The 20,678-nt window shown below is 54.4% G+C and overlaps 1 protein-coding gene across 1 annotated transcript; it reads left to right on the forward strand.

Annotated features, from left to right (window-relative positions):
• Positions 1-15,929: 15,929 nt before the first annotated feature.
• LOC101875008 (homeobox protein not2-like) lies at positions 15,930-19,833 on the forward strand. The gene is made up of 3 exons (XM_005140508.3): positions 15,930-16,164; positions 18,610-18,818; positions 19,622-19,833. The coding sequence occupies exons 1-3, from the start codon at positions 15,930-15,932 to the stop codon at positions 19,778-19,780; spliced, it is 603 nt and encodes a 200-aa protein (XP_005140565.2). The 3' UTR covers positions 19,781-19,833.
• Positions 19,834-20,678: the final 845 nt, after the last annotated feature.

A 20,678-nucleotide genomic window follows, 5' to 3' on the forward strand; every position in this document is an offset into this window, starting at 1 on the left:
AACTGGGATACCTACTAACTGGGATGCTTACTAATTGGGATGCCCACTAGCTGGGATGCTTACTAACTGGGATGCCCACTAACTAGGATGCTCACCAGTTGGGGTCCTTACTCACTGGGATGCTCGTTAAGTGGAAAGCCCAGTAACTGGAATGCTCACTGACTGGGATGCTCACCGACTGGGATGCTCACCAGCTGGGATCCTCACTAACTGGGATACTGGCTAACTGGGAAGCCAGGTAACTGGGATGCCCACCAGCTGGGGTGCCTGCTAACTGGATACTCACTAACAGTGCTGTTTGCCAACTGGGATTCCTGCTGCTGGGCTGGTTCGGGGTCCATGTGGGCCAGAGCTGCTCCTCATTTGGAAGCCTTTGGGAATTACACTGGAGTTTATGCTGGAAGTTGCTGCCAGCATCCAAAAGAGCCCATAAGGAGCAGGACCAAAGCAGCATCAACAGGGCAGGATTTGGCCTTAGCCACAAATCCCATGAGCCACAGCTCTAAACCACCATGAAACAGGAACGAGGAAGGTGATGGAAAGAAAACCCCATCAGGTTCCCTTCAGGTGCATGGAAAGAGGCAAAACCTTTAGGGAATTGAAGGCAAACTTGGCCACCCTGCTTCAGTTCATGGAGGCATTTCTAGAACCCACTTGGCTGATGGAGGGGGGACCCATCCCAACGTGGAGGGACCCATCCCAACCTGGAGAGACCCATTCCAACCTGGAGGGACCCATCCCATCGCTGAGCCACCCGTCTTTGCTGCAGGATGCTCCAGTCTGGGATACAGTGCATTTGAACCCGGATCATGCAGCTATGGATGCTGTTGTTTGCAGTAACTCCTTTGCTGAAGCTCTCAATCACCACAAGCTCCTGAGCAAGGGGTTCCTCAGGTCAATCCCTTGCAGGGTTTTCATAGGAATGATGGTTTTCCTTGGGGTTATTCCCTTTGGATCATAAAACAGGGGCTGGCATGGACCAATGCACTGAATCCTGCTGGAACACCGTCCCTAGAGCCAGGTCAGGTCTATGGAGACAAGCAGCGGAGCCGCATATCTTAGGATGCTTAAGGGAGGGCTTCACTCTGCATCCCAAATCCGGTGCTGAGACCTTTGCCAACAAGCAAGGAAGTTAATGTATGGGTTTCATTAACTGGGTGATGGGATGCAGATAAGATCCATGGGACATAGGTCAGGCCTGCATCGTCCTCAGCCACTTGATGGCAGCGGCTGTCCGAATACTTCATGGTTTTCCCAATAAGCTGAATTGGGAGAAAATTCCCCTTTTCCCTGTAAACTGGGTGTCCACATCCTCCCCAGCCCAGCCCAGTGCATTGGCAATGGGACACAGAGGGATTCTGGGGAGGAAACACTGGGAAATGGGATGGATGGACCCAAGGATGCTGCAGGACAAGGGATGGACACAAAGGGGGGTCCTGTGGGTCTGGGCTCACCCTGAGGCTCCCCAGGACATGGGGGTGACCCTGGAGGCCCCATTGCTCCCAGACACAATCCACACCAGCCCAGACGGAGGCCTAAGGAGCACCATTGATATTCATTAGCTCAGGAACTGCTGCCTTGGGGCAAGTTTGGCTCCGCATTAGGCAGGAGCCATCCCTGGGGTCACAGCCCTGGTGTGGATACGGACAGGGATGAAAGGAGATGGGTTTGTGAGCAGTGACCCCCAGTTCCATGCTTCCACCCCACTTGGACCCCCACATTAGTAACATACACACAGCATCTTTCCAGAACAGGATTTTCCCACCTGGCTCTTCCAGTATCCCCATTTTATCCCATTTGGTCCCAGTTTAGCATCCCAGCCAGCACAGGGATGCTGAGCACCCCCAGCCATGGGGCACCCCACTTCAGGGCAGTGATTTACTGAGCTCCATCAACCAGAGGGAGAGGAATAAGGAATAAACCAAGGGAAAGAACCTCCTGACCCAACAAACAGGCTCCTGGAGCAGGGCAGGGGCCTCCTGCCTTTATCTCTCCCATTCCAAGACCAAATAACCCCAAATTCGCTTCTCCTTCATCTTTGTACCCCCAAAAGGGTCTTTATTTGCCCCCAACGCAGTGGCTATGGGGTGAAGGCCCCAAGATGAGCTGGGGAGTGTGGCATGGTGCCCATCTGGGGAGCCTTTGCCTGTCTCGGATGCACCCTGGTACCATGGATCGGGGGGGTCCCCATTCCTATCCCCATCCACGCAGCTGCAGAGGATGCTCCATATGGACCAGAGCCCCATAATGACTTCCTCAGTGATCCTTTGGGATCATTTCCCAGCTTCGGGACCTCCACACGCGTGTGCTGGGACCTTATGAAAGCCAAACGCGGGGTCTGCTGCAGTGCAGATGTGGGTCCCAGCCCCCCAACTCCCCCGTGCCCCATTTCCTCCCCCATAAACCCCAAGCCCCAGTGCAGTCCTTTGACCGGGGCTCGCTCCCTGCCGGGCCCGGTCTGAGGTGTGACTTTTCCCAGCTCATTAGGAAAAGCTGCGGGATTTTAGGAATCTCGGCCCCTAATGAGCATCTGAATCCCATCAGCAGAGAGGGGGGAGCCCCACACCTCTGCTGCTGCCTCTTGGAGCATCCCATGTCCTGCCCCATGGCCTCACTGGTGGATTGGGCCCCCCCCCCCAAGCAGTGGGGTGCATGGGGGTGCAATGGGGTCAGGGAGACAATGGTGGCCTTGGGGTGGCATTGGATGTGCCCTGGGTACCTGGATGCTCCTGCCTGAGGATTTAGGGTCAAAGTCATCCTGGGTGGGGGACTGGAGGAGAATACATGGGAATCTCTACACCAGGAGCAGGGAACCCCACTGAAGGCAGGGGGACATGGAGGGGATACCCCAATGGAGGGCAGGGAGACAAGGAGAGGGACATCCTTGAGGGCAGAGGGATATGGGGGTACATCCCCAGTGAGGGCAGGGGGACATGGGAGGGGACATCCCTATGGAGTGCAGGGGTGACGGAGGGGGGACACCCCAGTCAATAGCAGAGGGACATAGGATGGGGGTACAAAGATGAAGGAGAAGCAAATTTGGGGTTATTTGGTCTTGAAATGGGAGAGATAAAGGCAGGAGGCCCCTGCCCTGCTCCAGGAGCCTGTTTGTTGGGTCAGGAGGTTCTTTCCCTTGGTTTGTTCCTTATTCCTCTCCCTTTGGTTGATGGAGCTCAGCAAATCACTGCCCCGAAGTGGGGTGCCCCATGGCTGGGGGTGCTCAGCATCCCTGTGCTGGCTGGGATGCTAAACAGGGACCAAATGGGATAAAGTGGGGATGCTGGAAGAGCCAGGTGGGAAAATCCTGTCCTGGAAAGATGCTGTGTGTATGTTACTAATGTGGGGATCCAAGAGGGATGGAAGCATGGAACTGGGGATCACTGCTCACAAACCCATCTCCTTTCATCCCTATGGAAGGCAGGAATATATGGGGGGACATCAGGAGAACCTGGGGGTGACATCCCCATGGAGGGCATAGGGCCATGGAGGGGACCCCCAGGCCAATGGCAGGGGGACATGGAGGGGACCCCGATGGATGTCAGGGCCCATAGGCACAAACTGGGCCCCCCCCCCAGCCCTGGGAGGTGCCACTGCTGCCCCCCCCCCAGACCCATCTGGTTCCCTCTGCCCCCCGTGCTCCGCTCGGAGCTACCGGTACAGCTGCAGCCTGGAGCATCCCTGATGGGGCATCCCTGATGGGATCATCCCAGAGGGAACAAGTCCTGATGGGGACATCTCCAAACTGGGGACCTCCTTCATAGCTCCAACAAGAGGCCTTCGGTCACCTCTCTAAATGGGGGACCCTACTCAAAGGGATCTCTTCTGGGGGGATCCCTATCCACTTCTCCCATGGGGATGTCTCCAAATGGGGACCTGAATCCATATCTCACATGGGATCATCTCTTACATGGTGGTTGCCTTCCACCCTCCAAAGGGATTCTCTGCATGAGGATCTGTATCCACCTCTCCAAGGAGACCCTCTGCAAACGGGAACCTTCTGCCGCTTCAAAGGGACCCCATGAAAGGGACCACTTCTAAATGGGAAGATCCCTTCCAAGGGGGGACCCCACTCTAAAGGGGACCCATCCAAGGGCTCCTCTCCACCCTGATCCCAGTTCTCTCCCTCGCCTCCAGGCTTCCTGATGTCCAAGAGCTCTTTGCCCATCTCCAAAGACAAGCTCCCCACTGAGGAGCAGGTAAGATCCCATCTGCCCCACCAGCAGCTCCAAGGGGGATCCCAAACCGGGTGGGAATAGGTGGGATGTGGGCCATGTCCCTCAGCCATGAGGGCAGTAACTGTACATAGTTCATATGGAATGGGTGCCGGATGGGGAAACTGAGGCACAAAGTGGTCCATGAGGAGGGGTTGAGCTAGTGTCCATCTAAAGGATCTCAACTGGCCAATGCAGGCTCAGCTCAAGGGTTCCAGGGATCATACTGCATCCTGAGGGACACAGTGGGCACTGATGGAGCTATGGGGCTTTGGCAGACCATGCCCATGGAGAACCAGGTTTGAAAGCCAAGGTTTGCCTCTTCCTAAGGTGAAAGCGTGGTTCCCAAACCAGAGGATCAAGTGGAGGGAGCAAAGCCTGGAAGAGCAACAACCCAAACTGGGCACAATGGGTTTGGCCACTCCATAGAGGAGCCTGGGCTGGCAGAGCCACCATGGGCAGGAGGAGAAGGGATTCCCAATGGAGGACATGAAGTGCCTGGATCCTGCCTTGGATCAGGGACAGCACCTGCACAGAGCTGCTGAATGGCCCCTTGGGGGCACTTTTCCATGTATTACATGGATGTATCATAGTTGGCAAGGAGAGGATATAATATATATGGGAGCAAGGAATTTTGGAGTGGGAAATAAACTATTTATGCAAACCTTGGGCTCGTCTTTGAAGGAGGAGCAGGAGGGACAACACATGGGATCCTGGAACGGTTTGGGTTGGAAGGGACCTTAAATCCCATTCAGCTCCAACCCCTGCCATGGGCAGGGACCCCTTCCACTGGAGCAGCTGCTCCAAGCCCCTGTGTCCAACCTGGCCTTGAGCACTGCCAGGGATGGGGCAGCCACAGCTTCTCTGGGCACCCTGTGCCAGCGCCTCAGCACCCTCATAGGGAACAGCTTCTGCCTCAGAGCTCAGCTCAGTCTCCCCTCTCTTGGGCAGGATCAAGCCATTCCCCTTGGCCTGTCCCTCCAGGCCCTTGTCCCAAGCCCCTCTCCAGCTTTCCTGCAGCCCCTTTAGGCACTGGAATCCAACAGGTTTGGTCCTCGTGTTCCATGGGAGCTGGGTTGCTCCTTGCAAGGATGCAAAGCAAGCGAGTCCCAGCATCCCTGGGGCTCCTAGATAGGAGCATCAGTGGGGACATTGGGTGCTCATCCAGGCAGCACCAGCTCCTCCACAGTGGTTTTCCTCCTTGTCTGCTTGGGGCTGGAGGGTGAAGGGATTCAGGGAATGGTTTCTTTGAGCAGCTGTGAAAGGTGATGCAGGGAGAGAGGGGACAGTTAAAGGCACAATGCAAAGAGAAAGGGGTAATATAAGATGGGGATGGTGCAAAGAGAAGGGGACAGCATGAGAAGGGATGATGCAAGGAGAGGGGATGAGGCAAAGAGGCAGGAATGATGGAAGGAGAAGGGACAGTGCAAGGAGAAGGAGATGATGCCATGAGAGGGGGCAACAGCAGGGGAAGGGGATGGTGCATGGAGGTGGGAATGATGCCAGGAGTGCAAGAAGGGGATGAGAACAGGATATGATGGATGGAAAGGGAACAGTGCAATGAAAAGGAGATGATGCCAGGAGAGGGGCACAATGCAAGGAGAAGGGGATGACAGATGAAGGGGATGATGCCAGGAGACAGGGATAATGCAAGGAAAAGGGGACGATGCAAGAAGGGAACAGAGCAAGGAGAGAGGAACAGCTCAGGAAGAAGAGGATGTGCCAGGCCAAGGAGATGATGGGAGGGAAGCTCCCTTTGTCCCGGCTGCCTTCAGAGCCAGGATTAGCCAGCGGGACTCAAAGAGCCCAAACTGTGCCGGTGTCTTCCCATGTCTGCTGCTTGAAGCCCCTAATCTCACATGCTGGCGGGTTTATTGCAATCAGCTCCGAGCCAACAGGGCTTAGGGGATGTTTAATATGTCCCAGCCAGGGGCTGAGCTGATTGCCAGAGTTAAGTTGTTCTCAGGACACCTTTAATCCCTTATGGGATCCTGTGGGGCAGGCAGCAGGGAACACATCCCTGCTCCAAGGGATGCTCCCCAGTGGTTGCCTGGCTCAGACCCCTCTATGGGCAGCATCCCACTGGGAAAATGACTTTAATTAAAGCTGCTGGGCTTGATTGAAGATGAATTAAACCACGTTTAATTCCTCTGGCACCTTGGGCTTTTCCCATGGAGGGTGATGATCCTTGAGGGTTTCACTGGTCCCTGGGGGTGCAATGGGCTCCGTTCCCTTTCCTACCTGCCACAGGACAATGGGATCAGAGGAAGGCTCTCACCAGTGATTTGAGGTTCCTTAGGGTGGGAAGGGAGCGCATCTGCAGCACAAAGCAGCTGGGGACTGCTCCAGAAGGGATGAGAAGGGCCAAAACCCCACGTCTGGCCCTGGTAATGGGATGGAGTTGATGGTTTGTGGAAAAGCTGGATGCAGTTGGGATATCTTATGCCCTCCTGGCACCCTGGAAAGCAGTTCCCTTCTCCCATTAGAGGCATCTTCCTGCCCAGTGCAGCTCTTGCATCTCAGCCCATTGCCTGGCAGCTCCACCAGGACACATGGATTGGGATCAAACCCAGCTGCAGCAATTTGGCACTATGGAAAATAAGGGAGAGAGATGCTCCAAGAGGTCTTGGGTTGGATCAGCCCGGCTGGGACAGAGCCTTGGCTCCTCTCACCCCACAGGAAAGATGTGCAGAGGAAGAGCTGTGTGTCCTTACCCACAGCCCATACGCATCCCAAAGACACCACAAGTCCCTTCCCAATCCTTGTGTATCCCATTCCCCTCCAAAGGAAAGCTGATTTTTCACCTGTCTGTAAAGCAGAGCTGGATTTCAGTGGCAGATAACTATATGGGAGTGAGAATTAAGCAGCCTCACCAAGAGGATAAGGGATATCTGCTCCAGATGCTGAGCCCTCCCCAGCACATCTCAGCTCCATAGGTAAGGAAAGGGCTTGCAGGAGGACAGGTAGGCTGTGAGACAGGAGGGTGGATGGATGCATTGGGATGGGCTATTTGCTCACCCTGCTCTCTGTGTGGATAACACGGATGAGAGCATGATTTAGGGATGAACAGGGCGCTGGTGAATAGGTGCAAATGGGTGGCTGTGTAAATGGGATGGGATGGAGATAGGGGAAGTTATCCCTTTTCCCGGATTAGGGGGTGGATCTGCAGCACACAGGTCCTCTGTGTCCCCCTCCCTGCCCTCCTTCCTGCCAGGATTACTCCTGCTGAGCACATGGCGACGGACGTGGTTTGTTTGCACCAGCTGAGTTTACTCAGTAGGGTTGAGGTTTGGGTGCTGCAGCCCCTCAATCCCTATGACCCAGCCCCTTTCCCAGGCACCTTTTCCATCCCTTCCCAAACTGGGACCCCCGTTCTGATGGCCCCATCATGCTCTGTTTTACTGGGGGGGGACGGATGCTAAATGGGATTATCATGTGCTGAGGATGGTCCAAGGAGGTTCAAGGCAAAGCCCGACCTGACCTGGACACGGGGCACCGGCTCGGCCGTGCATGTTTCCAGGCTCCATCTCATCGTGTAATCTTGTTAAATGGGCAGGGAGCGTTTCCCTGCTTCCCCCTCCCCTTTAATTCTGGATTGAAACATCAAATGACATTCCCGAGGCTGCTGAGCAGCTCTGACGGCTCCACCGGGGCTGGTGTCAGTGGGGATAAAACAAGACATCAGAGCAATGGGAGGAAATGCCAGAGCATCCCATCTTTGCAGTCCTGGGATGAGCTTGTCACAAGTTGCCTTGCTCAAAGAGTAAAAGCACCGATTCTTTGCACTAAACTCTAAGCTGGAAGCATGAGAGAGCTGGGCTGGGGCAGCCTGGACAAGAGAAGGCTCCTGAAGGGGAGAGCCCAGAGCAGCTCCAGTGCCTAAAGGGGCTGCAGGAAAGCTGGAGAGGGGCTTGGGACAAGGGCCTGTAGGGACAGGCCAAGGGGAATGGCTTGAACCTGCCCAAGAGAGGGGAGACTGAGCTGAGCTCTTAGGCAGAAGCTGTTCCCTGGGAGGGTGCTGAGGCGCTGGCACAGGGTGCCCAGAGAAGCTGTGGCTGCCCCATCCCTGGCAGTGCTCAAGGCCAGGTTGGACACAGGGGCTTGGAGCAGCTGCTCCAGTGGAAGGGGTCCCTGCCCATGGCAGGGGTTGGAGCTGGATGGGATTTAAGGTTCCTTCCAACACAAACCAGGCTGGGATTCCATGAAAGTAAAGATGAAACGGGATGATCTGCCTGGAAATAGAGTGGGAAACCAGGCAGTTAAAGAGACCCCTCACATGGGGTGAGCACTGCAGGGGCCAAAACCTTTGGGGTTTAAAATCCTGGCTTAAAACGCTACAACCAGAAACAGGGGGCTCTGGACCAGGATGTCAACTGGGCAGACTGGGAGGAAATCCCTTCCCAGCTGTGCTCACGGCAGGAGCTGCCAGAAACCAGTCTGCTTCATTTCGGTGGAACAAGCTGCTTTGACACAGCCTCAAAAGGGTGCAAACTGCATCATCTCCCCCTTTGCAAAGGGGCTGTGGCACAGAAGCCTTCAGCCCTGTGGCAATGCCAGCCTAGGCTGGGCTCTCATGGGGGGCACTGGAGTTCGGGCACTGGGGCCACTCTGCAATGGTGGGGTTTGACTTTTAAACGTGAAGTCATTAAATCAAGTAATTCCTGATGGAATGGGATGAATATGGGATCCCACAGGGACATCTGGGACTGGCAAAGGGATAAAGTGCTCCCCAGCCCTGTTAAAACCTCCTCCTGGGGCTGACTTGTGCTGGGATGCTCTTGCGCCTCAGTTTCCCCATCACAGCCTCGGACATGGAATACACGGATACACGATGGCATCACTCAATTCCTGCGGGCCAGGTCTGATCCCGTTCCACATCCCTGCCAAAAGCCGAGCCGGATCCGACCCTCGCTCTGCCCCATCCTTCCCCCACTGCATCTCTATTGATTTAATAAGATGGAGAGGAATTAACGGGGCCGGAGCATTGGAATAATGCGAGATGAACAAAGGGGCAGCGCTAGCAAAGATGCTGCCAGGTTTTAATGATGAGGCCGGGCAGATCCCCTGCTAGCTGTCCCTTTGGAGTGGCGATTAAGAACATACTGTTATTGTTAAGGCAGAGAGATAAATCCCTGCACCGTTTCTGATGTGATCAGCCGGGGCTTCTCCCTACAATTTGTGATCCTATTGTAGCCGGTGTTTGCCCTGGGCAAGGAGAGTCTGGGAACCACTTATGAACCATCCTTTGGTCATTAGGCTCCTCATTAGGAGAGAACAATGCGGGAGAAAGAAGATAATTGCAGGAGCAGGGGCTGATCCTGCTCTCGGGCCCGTATCGGGGATGCCTCAATGCTCAGTTTGTTCAGAATTCCCAATTAATTTTAAATGCCTGGTTTCGGGATGCTCTTCATACTCGCGATTGCGACTCCTGGGAACGGGATGCTCAGGGCTGGGCTTGAGGGGAGCATCCTCCAAAGGGTTGTAGCTGAGTTTTGGGGTCACCAACGCTTTGCTGTCAGTTGGGTATAGCCCCATCATGGACTCAACACGAGCTGTATTTGGAGGGACATGAGGCTCCCAGCAGCCGGGGAGGATGAGGATGCTGGGATGCAGCAGGTCCCGCTCCTTCGTTTCACATCTGGCTGAGATAAGAGGCCAGAGGTGATAAAGAAGAGCATTGCTTGGATTGGGGACATGTTCCTATGGATCCTGCCCCAGCCCTGGCTGGCTTCCCTGCAGCTGAATTCCGATCTTGCCATTATCATCCCGGGTGATGAAGGACAGGAAACCCCTGAGGCTATGGGGGGAGAGGTGCTTTGCCCCATAAGCTTGGCATTAAGAGGAGCAAGTCCTGTCCCCATCCCCAGGGATACGGGTGCAGGGCTCCGTGACCTGGGGAGGAGGGGGAAGAGCTGTAATTCCTCTCAGGATGCCTGATATTATCAAGTGCTAATGAGACCTGGATGGGGCTGAGGTGCTTTGCAGGCCATTATCCCAAATTAACCTGACAATGCAGGCCGGAGCAGTGTCTGAAGGGCGGCTCTGGTGTGTATTGGCTGTCTGGGCTGGGGGAGAAAAGATGCTCTCGCCCGGAGCAGAAAGCACAACCCTGGAATTCCGCAGGTTTTCCATGGCATGGACATGTTGAATCAGGTCCCCAAGAGGTCTGACAAGCAAAAGATGGGATAAGGTGATAGGGATGATGAGGATCAGGGTGGTCTCCCCTGCAGGCCAGCTTCTGGGATAACATCAGTTAAGGAAACTCATGTTTTCCCAAGTCCATGTCCATCCCATGCTGATACCTGCTTTCATCAGTGGATCAAGGTGGGGAGCACTCAGCTACAAAGCAACTATGGGCTTGGAGCAAGCTGCTCTAGTGGAAGGTATCCTTGCCCATGGCAGGGGATTGGAATTGGATGTGCATTAAGGTCCTTTCCTTCCCAAACCAGGCTGGGATCCTATGATATCCCTGGAGTTGGTGGCTGTTGCTGCGCTGGGCTCTTGCAGGGGGACACATGGGGCTGGGCACACTCCTGTCACCTACAGCCAGGGCTCCCATTGCTGTATAAGACCCCCAAAGTGCAGACAGTGTTGTGGCATCGCTCCTGTCCTCTGCACAGCTTGGGGCTGAGAATGGGACACACTGCAAGTGGCTGAGGATCCAGAAGGAAAAGTGGCTGGATCCGGCTGCAAACAGGAGAGATGGGGTTTGCCAAGAGCTCCCGACAGCAGCACCTTGCTATGGAGCTCTACAGCTCCCCAGCATCTGGCTGAAGGTGGCAAAGCCAAGGCAGAGCAGCAGCCTGGTACCCAGCAGCCTGGTACCCAGCACCCTGCACACGCAATTACTGCTACCCTGAGTTCCTTCTCTTTTCTAGACTTTAGGATGAAGAAACAGTTAGGTATTATGTATTCTGTATTACTAATATTCTGTATCGATTCTGTATTGATATGTATCATTTATTCTGTATTCGGTGTCTTGAAGGGGGCTACAAGGATGCTGGAGAGGGGCTCTTCATCAGGGACTGTAGTGATAGGACAAGGGGTGATGGGTTCAAAGTGAAACAGGGGAAGTTCAGGTTGGAGATAAAGAAGAAGTTGTTCCCTGTGAGGATGCTGAGCTTCCTGAGGTGGGGAAGTTCAGGTTGGATCTAAGGCAGAAGCTCTTCCCTGTGAGGGTGCTGAGGCACAGGGTGCCCAGAGAAGCTGTGGCTGCCCCATCCCTGGCAGTGCTCAAGGCCAGGTTGGACACAGGGGCTTGGAGCAGCTGCTCCAGTGGAAGGGGTCCCTGCCCGTGGCAGGGGTTGGAGCTGAATGGGAGTTAAGGTCTCCTCAACCCAAACCAGATTGGGATTCTATATCCTCCAGGGAGAAACCCATGCTCCTCTTTTTGCAACGAAGGCAAATTCCCATTCCCCTCTTTTTACAGGATTCAGTAGGATTCAGCTTGGAAAAGAGCAAATCACCACCTCCAGGAGCCATGTGATTTGGGGACGCTCCTCATTGCCTTTTTATGATTGGATTAGCATGGAATCACAGCATGGTTTGGGTTGAAGGGACCTTAAAGCTCATCCAGGTCCAATCTCCTGCTATGGACAGGGACACCTTCCACTAGAGCAGCTTGCTCTAATCCCCATGGTTATTTCCTATGACTATGGATTATCACAGGAGAAAAGGCTGCAAAAGTCTGTCACAAGGCTAAAGGTTAATGTGCTGAATCCCATTTTTAAGCTAATTTTATATGGTTTTGGGAGAAAAAGGCACGAGATGATGATTCCAGACTCCTTATGATGGTAATGCTGCGCTGGTTATCCTTATGATCACCAGCACACGCCTGCCTAAGCAGCAACACGGATCCACCTTCTCCCTATAGGACGTGACAGAAAGGATGCTCTGGGTGGAGAAGCTGCTTCCTCCCTTGCAGCAGGGCTCATGCCCTGCATTACAGCGGCCCCAAATCCCTCTCACGTTTTCCTATGTGCTTGGTGGGGTCTTTGGGGTGATTTCCTCCATTGGATGCTGGGATAGGGCTGGAAACGGAGCCGGGAATCCCGAGCGAGCCGAGGTGTGAAATTTCTCATGGGCAAACAAGCGAGAGCTGCGGGGAGCCCAGGAGAAGGGGACAGAAGAGATGAAGGGAGGGGAAAAGGAAGGGGGGGAAGCAGCAGCAGCCAAAGAGAAAACACAAGCGCCCGAAGCAGAGCCCGGTTTGAAGGGCAGGGGGGTGTTTTCTATGGGGGGATTGTAAAATGCGGCTCTCTTCCCCCTTTGCAGGGGGGAAGCAGGGCCCCCGCTCGATCTGATAGTCATTAGCATCAATTAGCCCCGTTTGAAGTAGGCAACATCTTTGTCTCTCGGCCAAAAAAAGAAATCAAAACCCCTTTTCAGGGAGCCCATAATAACATCTGGAGCGAGGAGAGGCTGAACTCCAGTTCCCCACTTTCATCTCTTGTCGAGGTACTTGGAATGTTAATGCAGCCTCATTCTTTAATGGAGTTATCAGGAAATGCTTTTCACCTCCTTCCCTTTGCTCAGGGGGGATGTTTACAAAGGGCTGGGGGCTTGGGTTGGGGTAGGGATTTGGGTTTGCCCTCCCCTCAAGGACTCCCCCTCCCCTTTCATGTTCTCCCCTCTTGACAAACAACATTGGAATCATATAAAATAAGGGAGAAATAAAAGCAACGCCTCAAACCCCAACCCGCAGGGCTAAAAAGAAGAGGATCAGGGCCCATCCTTTCATCTCCTGCTCTCCTGGGAGCGGGTGGGATGGGGATGGATGGGAGGGGGGTCCCTGCTCTGCCTGGCTGCTGGGTGCTACATTTCCCAAGTCATTATCAGCGAGTGAAAATTTCCAGCTTTCAAGCCCAAAAAGCATTAGCTGAGCACACAGTACTAATGGGACACAGGGCACGTCATTAGGGAGAGGATTGGGCCAAGTGGGAGAAGCCAAAGGGAAAAAGGCAGGGATTTTGCTGCTTGTCTGCCCTTCTGGCTCGCTGTCCATCCATTGAACCATAGAATCACAGCACGGTGTGGGTTGGAAGGGAGCTTAAATCCCATCCAGCTCCAACCCCTGCCACAGGCAGGGACCCCTTCCACTGGAGCAGCTGCTCCAAGCCCCTGTGTCCAACCTGGCCTTGAGCACTGCCAGGGATGGGGCAGCCACAGCTTCTCTGGGCACCCTGTGCCAGCGCCTCAGCACCCTCCCAGGGAACAGCTTCTGCCTAAGAGCTCAGCTCAGTCTCCCCTCTCTTGGGCAGGTTCAAGCCATTCCCCTTGGCCTGTCCCTCCAGGCCCTTGTCCCAAGCCCCTCTCCAGCTTTCCTGCAGCCCCTTTAGGCACTGGAGCTGCTCTCAGGTCTCCCCAGAGCACAGCAGAGGGGCAGGATCCCCTCCCTGAGCTGCTGCTCACTCTCTGGGGGTGCAGCCCAGCACACGGGGGGGTTCTGGGCTCAAGCGCTCACTGAAGCTGGGTCATGGGGAGCTGCTCCTCACCCAGCACCCCCAAGTGCTGCTCCTCAGGGCTGCTCCATGCACCCATCCTTGCTGCAGACAGCACCTCGCTCCATCACCCTCCTCTGCTGTCAGCTTACCCATCCCAATATTCACCATGGACAAGTACTCCAGATCACCTCCAACACCTCTTCCCATGGGAAATACAGCAGCAGCCAGGACTTGCTATAAAGAGGAAAAGAGATTTAACATCCTTGTAACCAAACAAATCAAACCCTTGTCTAACAACCCCCTTTACTTTAACCCACCTCTGTGCAAGCAAAGCCAGAAGCTGGGAATCCCTGTGGGTTTTTTCTCCTCCATGGTGGCTTTTTTGGGTCGGGGCTTCAGCCCTTGCCCAGCTTTGAACGTGTGATTTCAATTAAGCACCGGGTTACACAGGGCTGGGACTGGCTGTTTGGATAAGGAGCAATAAAGCCCCAGCTGTATTTATTCACGTAGTTTGAAGTCGCTGGGGAAGACAGGATGCTAAAAGGGCAGAAGAAAAGGGGTTTAAAAGGCAAACTTGAGGGGTTCTTTTATCTCCTGCAGGCATCCTCTTCGCTGAGGATCCCCCCAGCCAGCCCCAGGGTGCTTCCTCAGGAGCAGGATAATCCTGCCCATCCATTCCCATAATTTCCATTTGCTTTGAAATGCTTGAAAATATAGAGATGCTCTTTTGTAAGGAGGTCTATGTCTGTGGCTGGGGCAGGGGAAAGAAACGGTAAATGTCAGGAAACCCTCATTTGAGGCAGGATTTACTGCATATTGCCAGCAAGTCCCTGCATGCAGAGATCTTTAACACTGTTATTAAGCCACGGGGGATTTTTGCTCCATGTTTATTAACCTGGAGACTCCAGTTTGTGGATTTCACAGCATCCCAGCCTGGTTTGGGTTGGAAGGGAGCTTAAATCCCATCCAGTTCCATGGGCAGGGACCCCTTCCACTGGAGCAGCTGCTCCAAGCCCCTGTGTCCAACCTGGCCTTGAGCACTGCCAGGGATGGGGCAGCCACAGCTTCTCTGGGCACCCTGTGCCAGCGCCTCAGCACCCTCCCAGGGAACAGCTTCTGCCTAAGAGCTCAGCTCAGTCTCCCCTCTCTTGGGCAGGTTCAAGCCATTCCCCTTGGCCTGTCCCTACAGGCCCTTGTCCCAAGCCCCTCTCCAGCTTTCCTGGTGTTTGCATGCATGGGAGTGAGTTTTCAGGGCAGCACTGGGGCTTGTGGATGTTGGAATGCTGGGCACTGTGTTTGCTGGTACACACACACCTGAGAGAGGGATCTGTGCTGTCTGCAGCTCTGCACATCACATCTGCACTTGGCTCTGGGTGTATCCCACAGGAATGGCATCCAAACCAGACCAACAGTTAAATTCCCACAGCACAATTGGCCTGTGAGCTGCTTCTGTGGTTTTCCCATATCCCAAACACATGGACACCCTCCAACAGAGCCGGGCAGGTACACACAGACACACTCCCCTTGGCATGGTGGGAGATCAAGCTCCCACAGCCGGTCCTAGGGCACATCTGTGCCCATGGGTAGCAGTGGGCAGGTCTAAGGAGCACGTCCTTGGGAAGGTTTGGGTGTCATGGGGGGGTTGGGTGTCAGTGCAGTGGGTGCTACAGGTGTCCATGTGGGTGTCCACTAGGGAAGGTGCCAGCAGGGTTGTGGGGGGGGAAGGTGTAATGAGGAAGGGAGTGGGTGTCTGCGGTGGAAGGAGGAAGTGTCCACGGGGGTGTATGTTTGGAGTGGGTGTTGGTGGGGGATCCATGGAGGAGCTGGGATGTCGGGGGGGGGGGTTCAATGGTGAGGAAAGGGTGTTGATGATGGTGTTGGGGTGTCGGTGATGGTGTCGGGGTGTCGGTGATGGTGACGGGGTGTCAGTGATGGTGTCAGGGTGTAGATGATGGTGTTGGGGTGTTGGTGATGGTGACGGGGTGTTGATGATGGTGTCGGGGTGTCGGTAGGGTGCACAAAGGGTGTAGATTATGGTGTCGGGGTGTCGGTGTGGTGCACAAAGGGTGTTGATGATGGTGTCGGGGTGTCGGTGATGGTGTCGGGGTGTCAGTGTGGTGCACAAAGGGTGTCGCTGGAGGTGCCGGTGCGGGCCGGGGGCCGCCCCCCTGCTGCCGCTTTGCATAGGAGCGCGGCTCATCCCAGCCCCCAGCGCCCCCATATAACCCTGCGGGGCGGGCGGCCGCCACCCCACACCACCCACCCCGTCCCGGCCATGCTGCGCAGCCCTCCGCGCCCGCGGCCCTCTCCGCCGCCCCATAGGACCCCGTTCCACATCGAAGCGCTGCTCGCCCGGGACCCTCCTCGCCGCGGCCCCTCCGCCTTCCCCTCCGCTCCCCCGGCCCCGCTGGCCCCACACTGGCCCCCGGTGGGGCCCGGACTGGGGCTGGCACCGGGACCCGGTGGTTGGGGCTGGGGCTGGGGCTGCGCGACCATGCGGGGCGGTGCAGGTGAGCGGAGGGATGCTGGGGTACCGGGGTTGGGGGGGGGGATGGAGGCAGACGGGTGCGGGCATCACCCCCGGGCAGTAATGGGTCTCGGGGTACCCGAAAGGGGTTGTTCCTCCTCCCCCGACGGCTGTAGTTGTTCTTTCGAGCAGCCGCGGGGCAGGGGATGGGAATTATGGAGGGAGAGGGAAGGGTTTCCTAATGCCTTTTTGATTCCTTTCCCTATTGATCGATAATGAATATTAACCATTAACGCCCAATATTAAGTACGCGGGTGAAGCGAGACCCCAATAATGGGGTTTACATCCCTCAGGCCCGCCTGCAGCCGAAGGTTTTGGGTCGGGGACAAGGCATGGTCCACCCGCATCCATCCCCACCTGCGTTTTAAGGGTGGCTTTGCATTGGTTTCTCCTTTAATGCCTTAGAAAGGTAGCACAACGTCTGTGTTTTGATCGTGCTTGCGGGAAACTGCTGTAATTTCCCAAACCCCCATCCTTTAAAAGCCCTTTTCCATCACATCAGAACTCCTCTGTTGTTGTGTGGGGTCCCCTCTTCCTCCAAACCTGCCCTCATCCTTCTGTAACCCTGCTCTCCCTACAAGTTATCAGTCCCAGAAGTGAAACTATCGAGTGCTTCACAGCACCCGGCCCCAAAACTGTGTTTTCAGTGGGAAAACACCTAAGGAATAAGGGTTTTGTTATGGATTTGTGGGTTAAATACACCCAGTGATGCTGGATGGTACTGGCCGGTGCATCAGGCTCTGTGTCCACTGAGGGACACTGTAACTTCTTGTAAGTGTAAGAAACTCACTTATTTTAATGAACTACTACTACTTGGAGTATTTTCCATGTAATTAAGTCTCTTTTTAGCATTCAAAGCCTGATCTCAACATTGCTCAGACCAATGTGTATTTGATTTGTATAAGGAGCTCTTGATTTAATCCCAACAGTTACAACATCCAACAGCAAAAGTGTTTGCCACTCTTAATCTTTTTAACCACTGCTATTACATTTAGGAGACAGCTGTGTGTTAATCCATGTTTTCTATCAAACACATGTATGGAAATACAGTTAAACAATTGGCAAAGCTGTTTCCAGGGTGTATTTCACGTTTGAAATTACACCCGCTATTATCCCCGTGTTAAAATAGAAAATAGATGTGACGGGTGAAATGATTTTAATGAGGAAAGTGGTTGTCTGTGCAATTACAGCTGTTAAACTGTCAGGTCTCCATCCCACAAAGCCTTAAACACAGGCACCCAGGTAATGAAATGAAGCAGATCCAGGTGCCAACATCAGTCATTAAAGGAGAATGGAGTCAGGGTGTGAATTGCCATCGTTATGTATGGCCATAGAAGCCAAAGGAGCACAGCAGACAGATCACACCAGGCAATGGTTCTGGCTGAGGGGGACCTTTGGGGGCTGTTGGATCCACCCTCTGCTCAAAGCAGAGCTGATCTCAAAGCCACATGGCAGTGCCCAAGGGCTGAGATGCCCAAAGAGCAATAGGGAAGCATTAGTGACCTGATCCTGCACATCCACTGCCAGGGATGGGGCAGACACAGCTGCTCTGGGCACCCTGTGCCAGCGCCTCAGCACCCTCCCAGGGAACAGCTTCTGCCTAAGAGCTCAGCTCAGTCTCCCCTCTCTTGGGCAGGTTCAAGCCATTCCCCTTGGCCTGTCCCTACAGGCCCTTGTCCCAAGCCCCTCTCCAGCTTTCCTGCAGCCCCTTTAGGCACTGGAGCTGCTCTGGGCTCTCCCCTTCAGGAGCCTTCTCTTGTCCAGGCTGCCCCAGCCCAGCTCTCTCAGTCTGGACTTTACCCCTCTGGTCTCTGTAGGCTGAACAATACGTGTGCAGAGGCATTAACAGGACTAACAAGTGGATCAGGTCTCAGTCTCCTATCTAGCTGTGGCCTGATGATAACCATAGTTACTCAATTAACATACAATACCCCACCAGCACTGCCTCAGGACCCGCTGGCACCAGCCTAAGAGCAAGGATGTCTCATAAAGCCTCCTCCTGCCAGCACAGCCTTTGGTTCACACACATCTCAGTGTACAAAAGGAAATCTGTGATTAGGAGCTTCTTGAGCCAGAGATGGGATTTCTGTGCTCAGCAGCTCTCAATGGGCTTTATTTTTTGTTACAAATACACAGATGGAGATCAAATCCTGCTCACCCCATTGAGTGCTGAGTTCTTTTGGGTCTGGCTGCATGTCCAGACCTGTCTTAGGTGGTTTCTGTGGGGAGAATCATAGAATAGGTTGGAAGCCACCTCAAAAGATCCATCTGGGTAGTGGGAAGGGAGCCTAGATGGGACAAAGGAAGGACATCCTTGCTGTTCAGTTTTGGTGCTCACTTTCTCCCACTCTCCTTTAGCTCTAGCTGAAGCAGGCTGGAGGAATGGCCTCAAACACACCCCCCCATTCATTCACTGCTTCTCTTGCAGGTCTGGAGCTGTCTCACTGTGTAGGAGCCAACTCACTGGGTCCCACTGTGTCCTGGAGGTCTGGGGGGCCCTGCAAGATGAAGAGGGTCCGCACTGTCTTCAAGCCCGAGCAGCTGGAGCGGCTGGAGCAGGAGTTCCTCAAGCAGCAGTACATGGTGGGCACGGAGCGAGTGGACCTGGCTGCAACTCTGCACCTCACAGAGACCCAGGTAAGGGATGGGGGAGATGGGGATGGAGGCACAGATCCTGCTCTGGGGCTGGGCTGTGGTGATGGCTCTGATGTGAAGGGCACTGAGGGGAGGATGTGATGCCAAGTGGATCCTTGCTGCAAGATGACATTGAAGCCATACGTGCCTGGAGGGATGCGAGATGGTTTAGATGGTTTATGGATAAGAATATCCTTTTCTTAATCCATGAAGTGGAACAAAAAGCATTTAGGAGCACAAATGTGCTTGCTTTACAGCTCAAGCTGGGCTGACCTAATGTATCTGTTGTTATGCTCCTCTGGAGACAGTTTATGCTTTAAGTGTTCTTCTATGACACCAGATCTCCAGTTTTTCCTGCTCTTCCCAGTAAGTTTCTGCTGCTTCCACTGGTTATTTATTGTGGAAGGGAGGAGCAATGGGATCTGTGGTGGGGTCGAAATTCAGCTGGGGAGAAGGGAGAGCAAAGGGTGGCTCTGGAGGGACATGGAGGGTAGGAGCAGGAAGAGGGGGAGATGGGTGTCCCATTGTGTCCTCTGACAACCTGGGTATGGGTTTGGTGGCTCCATGGAGGTGATTCCTCACTCCCCTGACTGGAATCTCCTCTGTGCATCCTCCTCTCCCCATATCCTTTCAGCACTACATTACCCTCCATAGCATCACCTGCTTGCAAGCACCGTGCCCTGAGCAGAGAAGGGGCACAGCCCCTCTTTAAGGAACTTTTTGGGGACACCTGCCTTGGAAGCATTGGGAAAAGGGGCTCCTGGAGCCTATGGATGAAGCTGTTGTGCTGTTTGTTCTCCTGCTAGGTGAAAGTGTGGTTCCAGAACCGCAGGATCAAGTGGAGGAAGCAGAGCATGGAGCAGAAGGCAGCGAAGCTGTCCCAGTTTGGGGTGATCCAACCTGCCAGTGCAGACTCCACCAACAGCAAGGAGCGGGAGGAGGACACCGTGGATGTTGAGCTGTGAGCAATGCAACCAGTGGGTTCTGAGCCGTGTCTGCCTGAAGGAGATACCAGGGATGCAGGAACATCTTTGCTCCAAGTGAGACACGCTCCGCATCCAAAAGCCGGAGCTATGGGACTGAACTGCAGCTGGCTGGCAGGAACCCCATGATTATGGTTGGGCTGCTGTTTGCTGACATTGTGGGGCTTCCATCACCAGGCTGGTTGTACTGGAAGCTATGGCATGGTACCAATGTGATCTGTTTGCTCTTGAAGGACCACGAACAGTTTCCAGCAGAGAAGCTGGGGTGGGTGACAATCATACGGTGCCTCTGGCTGGGAGCATAAGGGTGTTGTGTTGTGTGTGGTTGTATGCTCCTAGGAGGGAGAGCTGTGATTCTCCTTGCAGGAGAATCAACCCTGATTGGTTTTCTTTTGGTTAACTCTCATATTTGATGCTTTGATCACCACAAAACCCCCGATGACAACTAGAAAGCCCTTTGCTCCCACCCACAGGCTACTGTTGCAGTAAGATGCACAGGGTCTGATCCTGCCCCTGGAACACAAGTGCCTCTTCTTGTCTTGTGCCTTGCTTTGTTGCCTTTTTGGCTTCCCAAACCTGGTGGGCAGAACCCAGGGGGGGTTCCTCTTCCTTGTGGCATTGCCTTACATCACCAAGGTGTGTGCCTGCTGCTGGGGCTGGCCAAGGTGCAGGGATCTGTTCTACAGAGGCAGCTTCCCAACACCTCTGGTGCTTTAGAGGACCCCCTGCCCCTCGTCCAGATGTGCTGATTCTGGCCCAGATGCAGTCGCTGTGTTCTCATTATACATCCAGGTGCCATAGGAAACAGCTGGAGTGTTCAGGGGGCACATCTGTAACCCCTGATGTTGTGGTTCTGGTGGGTGGGAGGCTTTGGGGGTCA

The sequence above is a fragment of the Melopsittacus undulatus genome, chromosome 7, assembly GCF_012275295.1.
Source record: "Melopsittacus undulatus isolate bMelUnd1 chromosome 7, bMelUnd1.mat.Z, whole genome shotgun sequence".
NCBI lineage: Eukaryota > Metazoa > Chordata > Aves > Psittaciformes > Psittaculidae > Melopsittacus > Melopsittacus undulatus.

Coding starts and splice junctions, on each gene's coding strand:
- LOC101875008 (XM_005140508.3), top strand. CDS start 15,930: ATGCTGCGCAGCCCTCCGCGCCCGCGGCCCTCTCCGCCGCCCCATAGG. Junction 16,165..18,609: donor GACCATGCGGGGCGGTGCAG/GTGAGCGGAGGG, acceptor CTTCTCTTGCAG/GTCTGGAGCTGTCTCACTGT. Junction 18,819..19,621: donor TGCACCTCACAGAGACCCAG/GTAAGGGATGGG, acceptor TTCTCCTGCTAG/GTGAAAGTGTGGTTCCAGAA.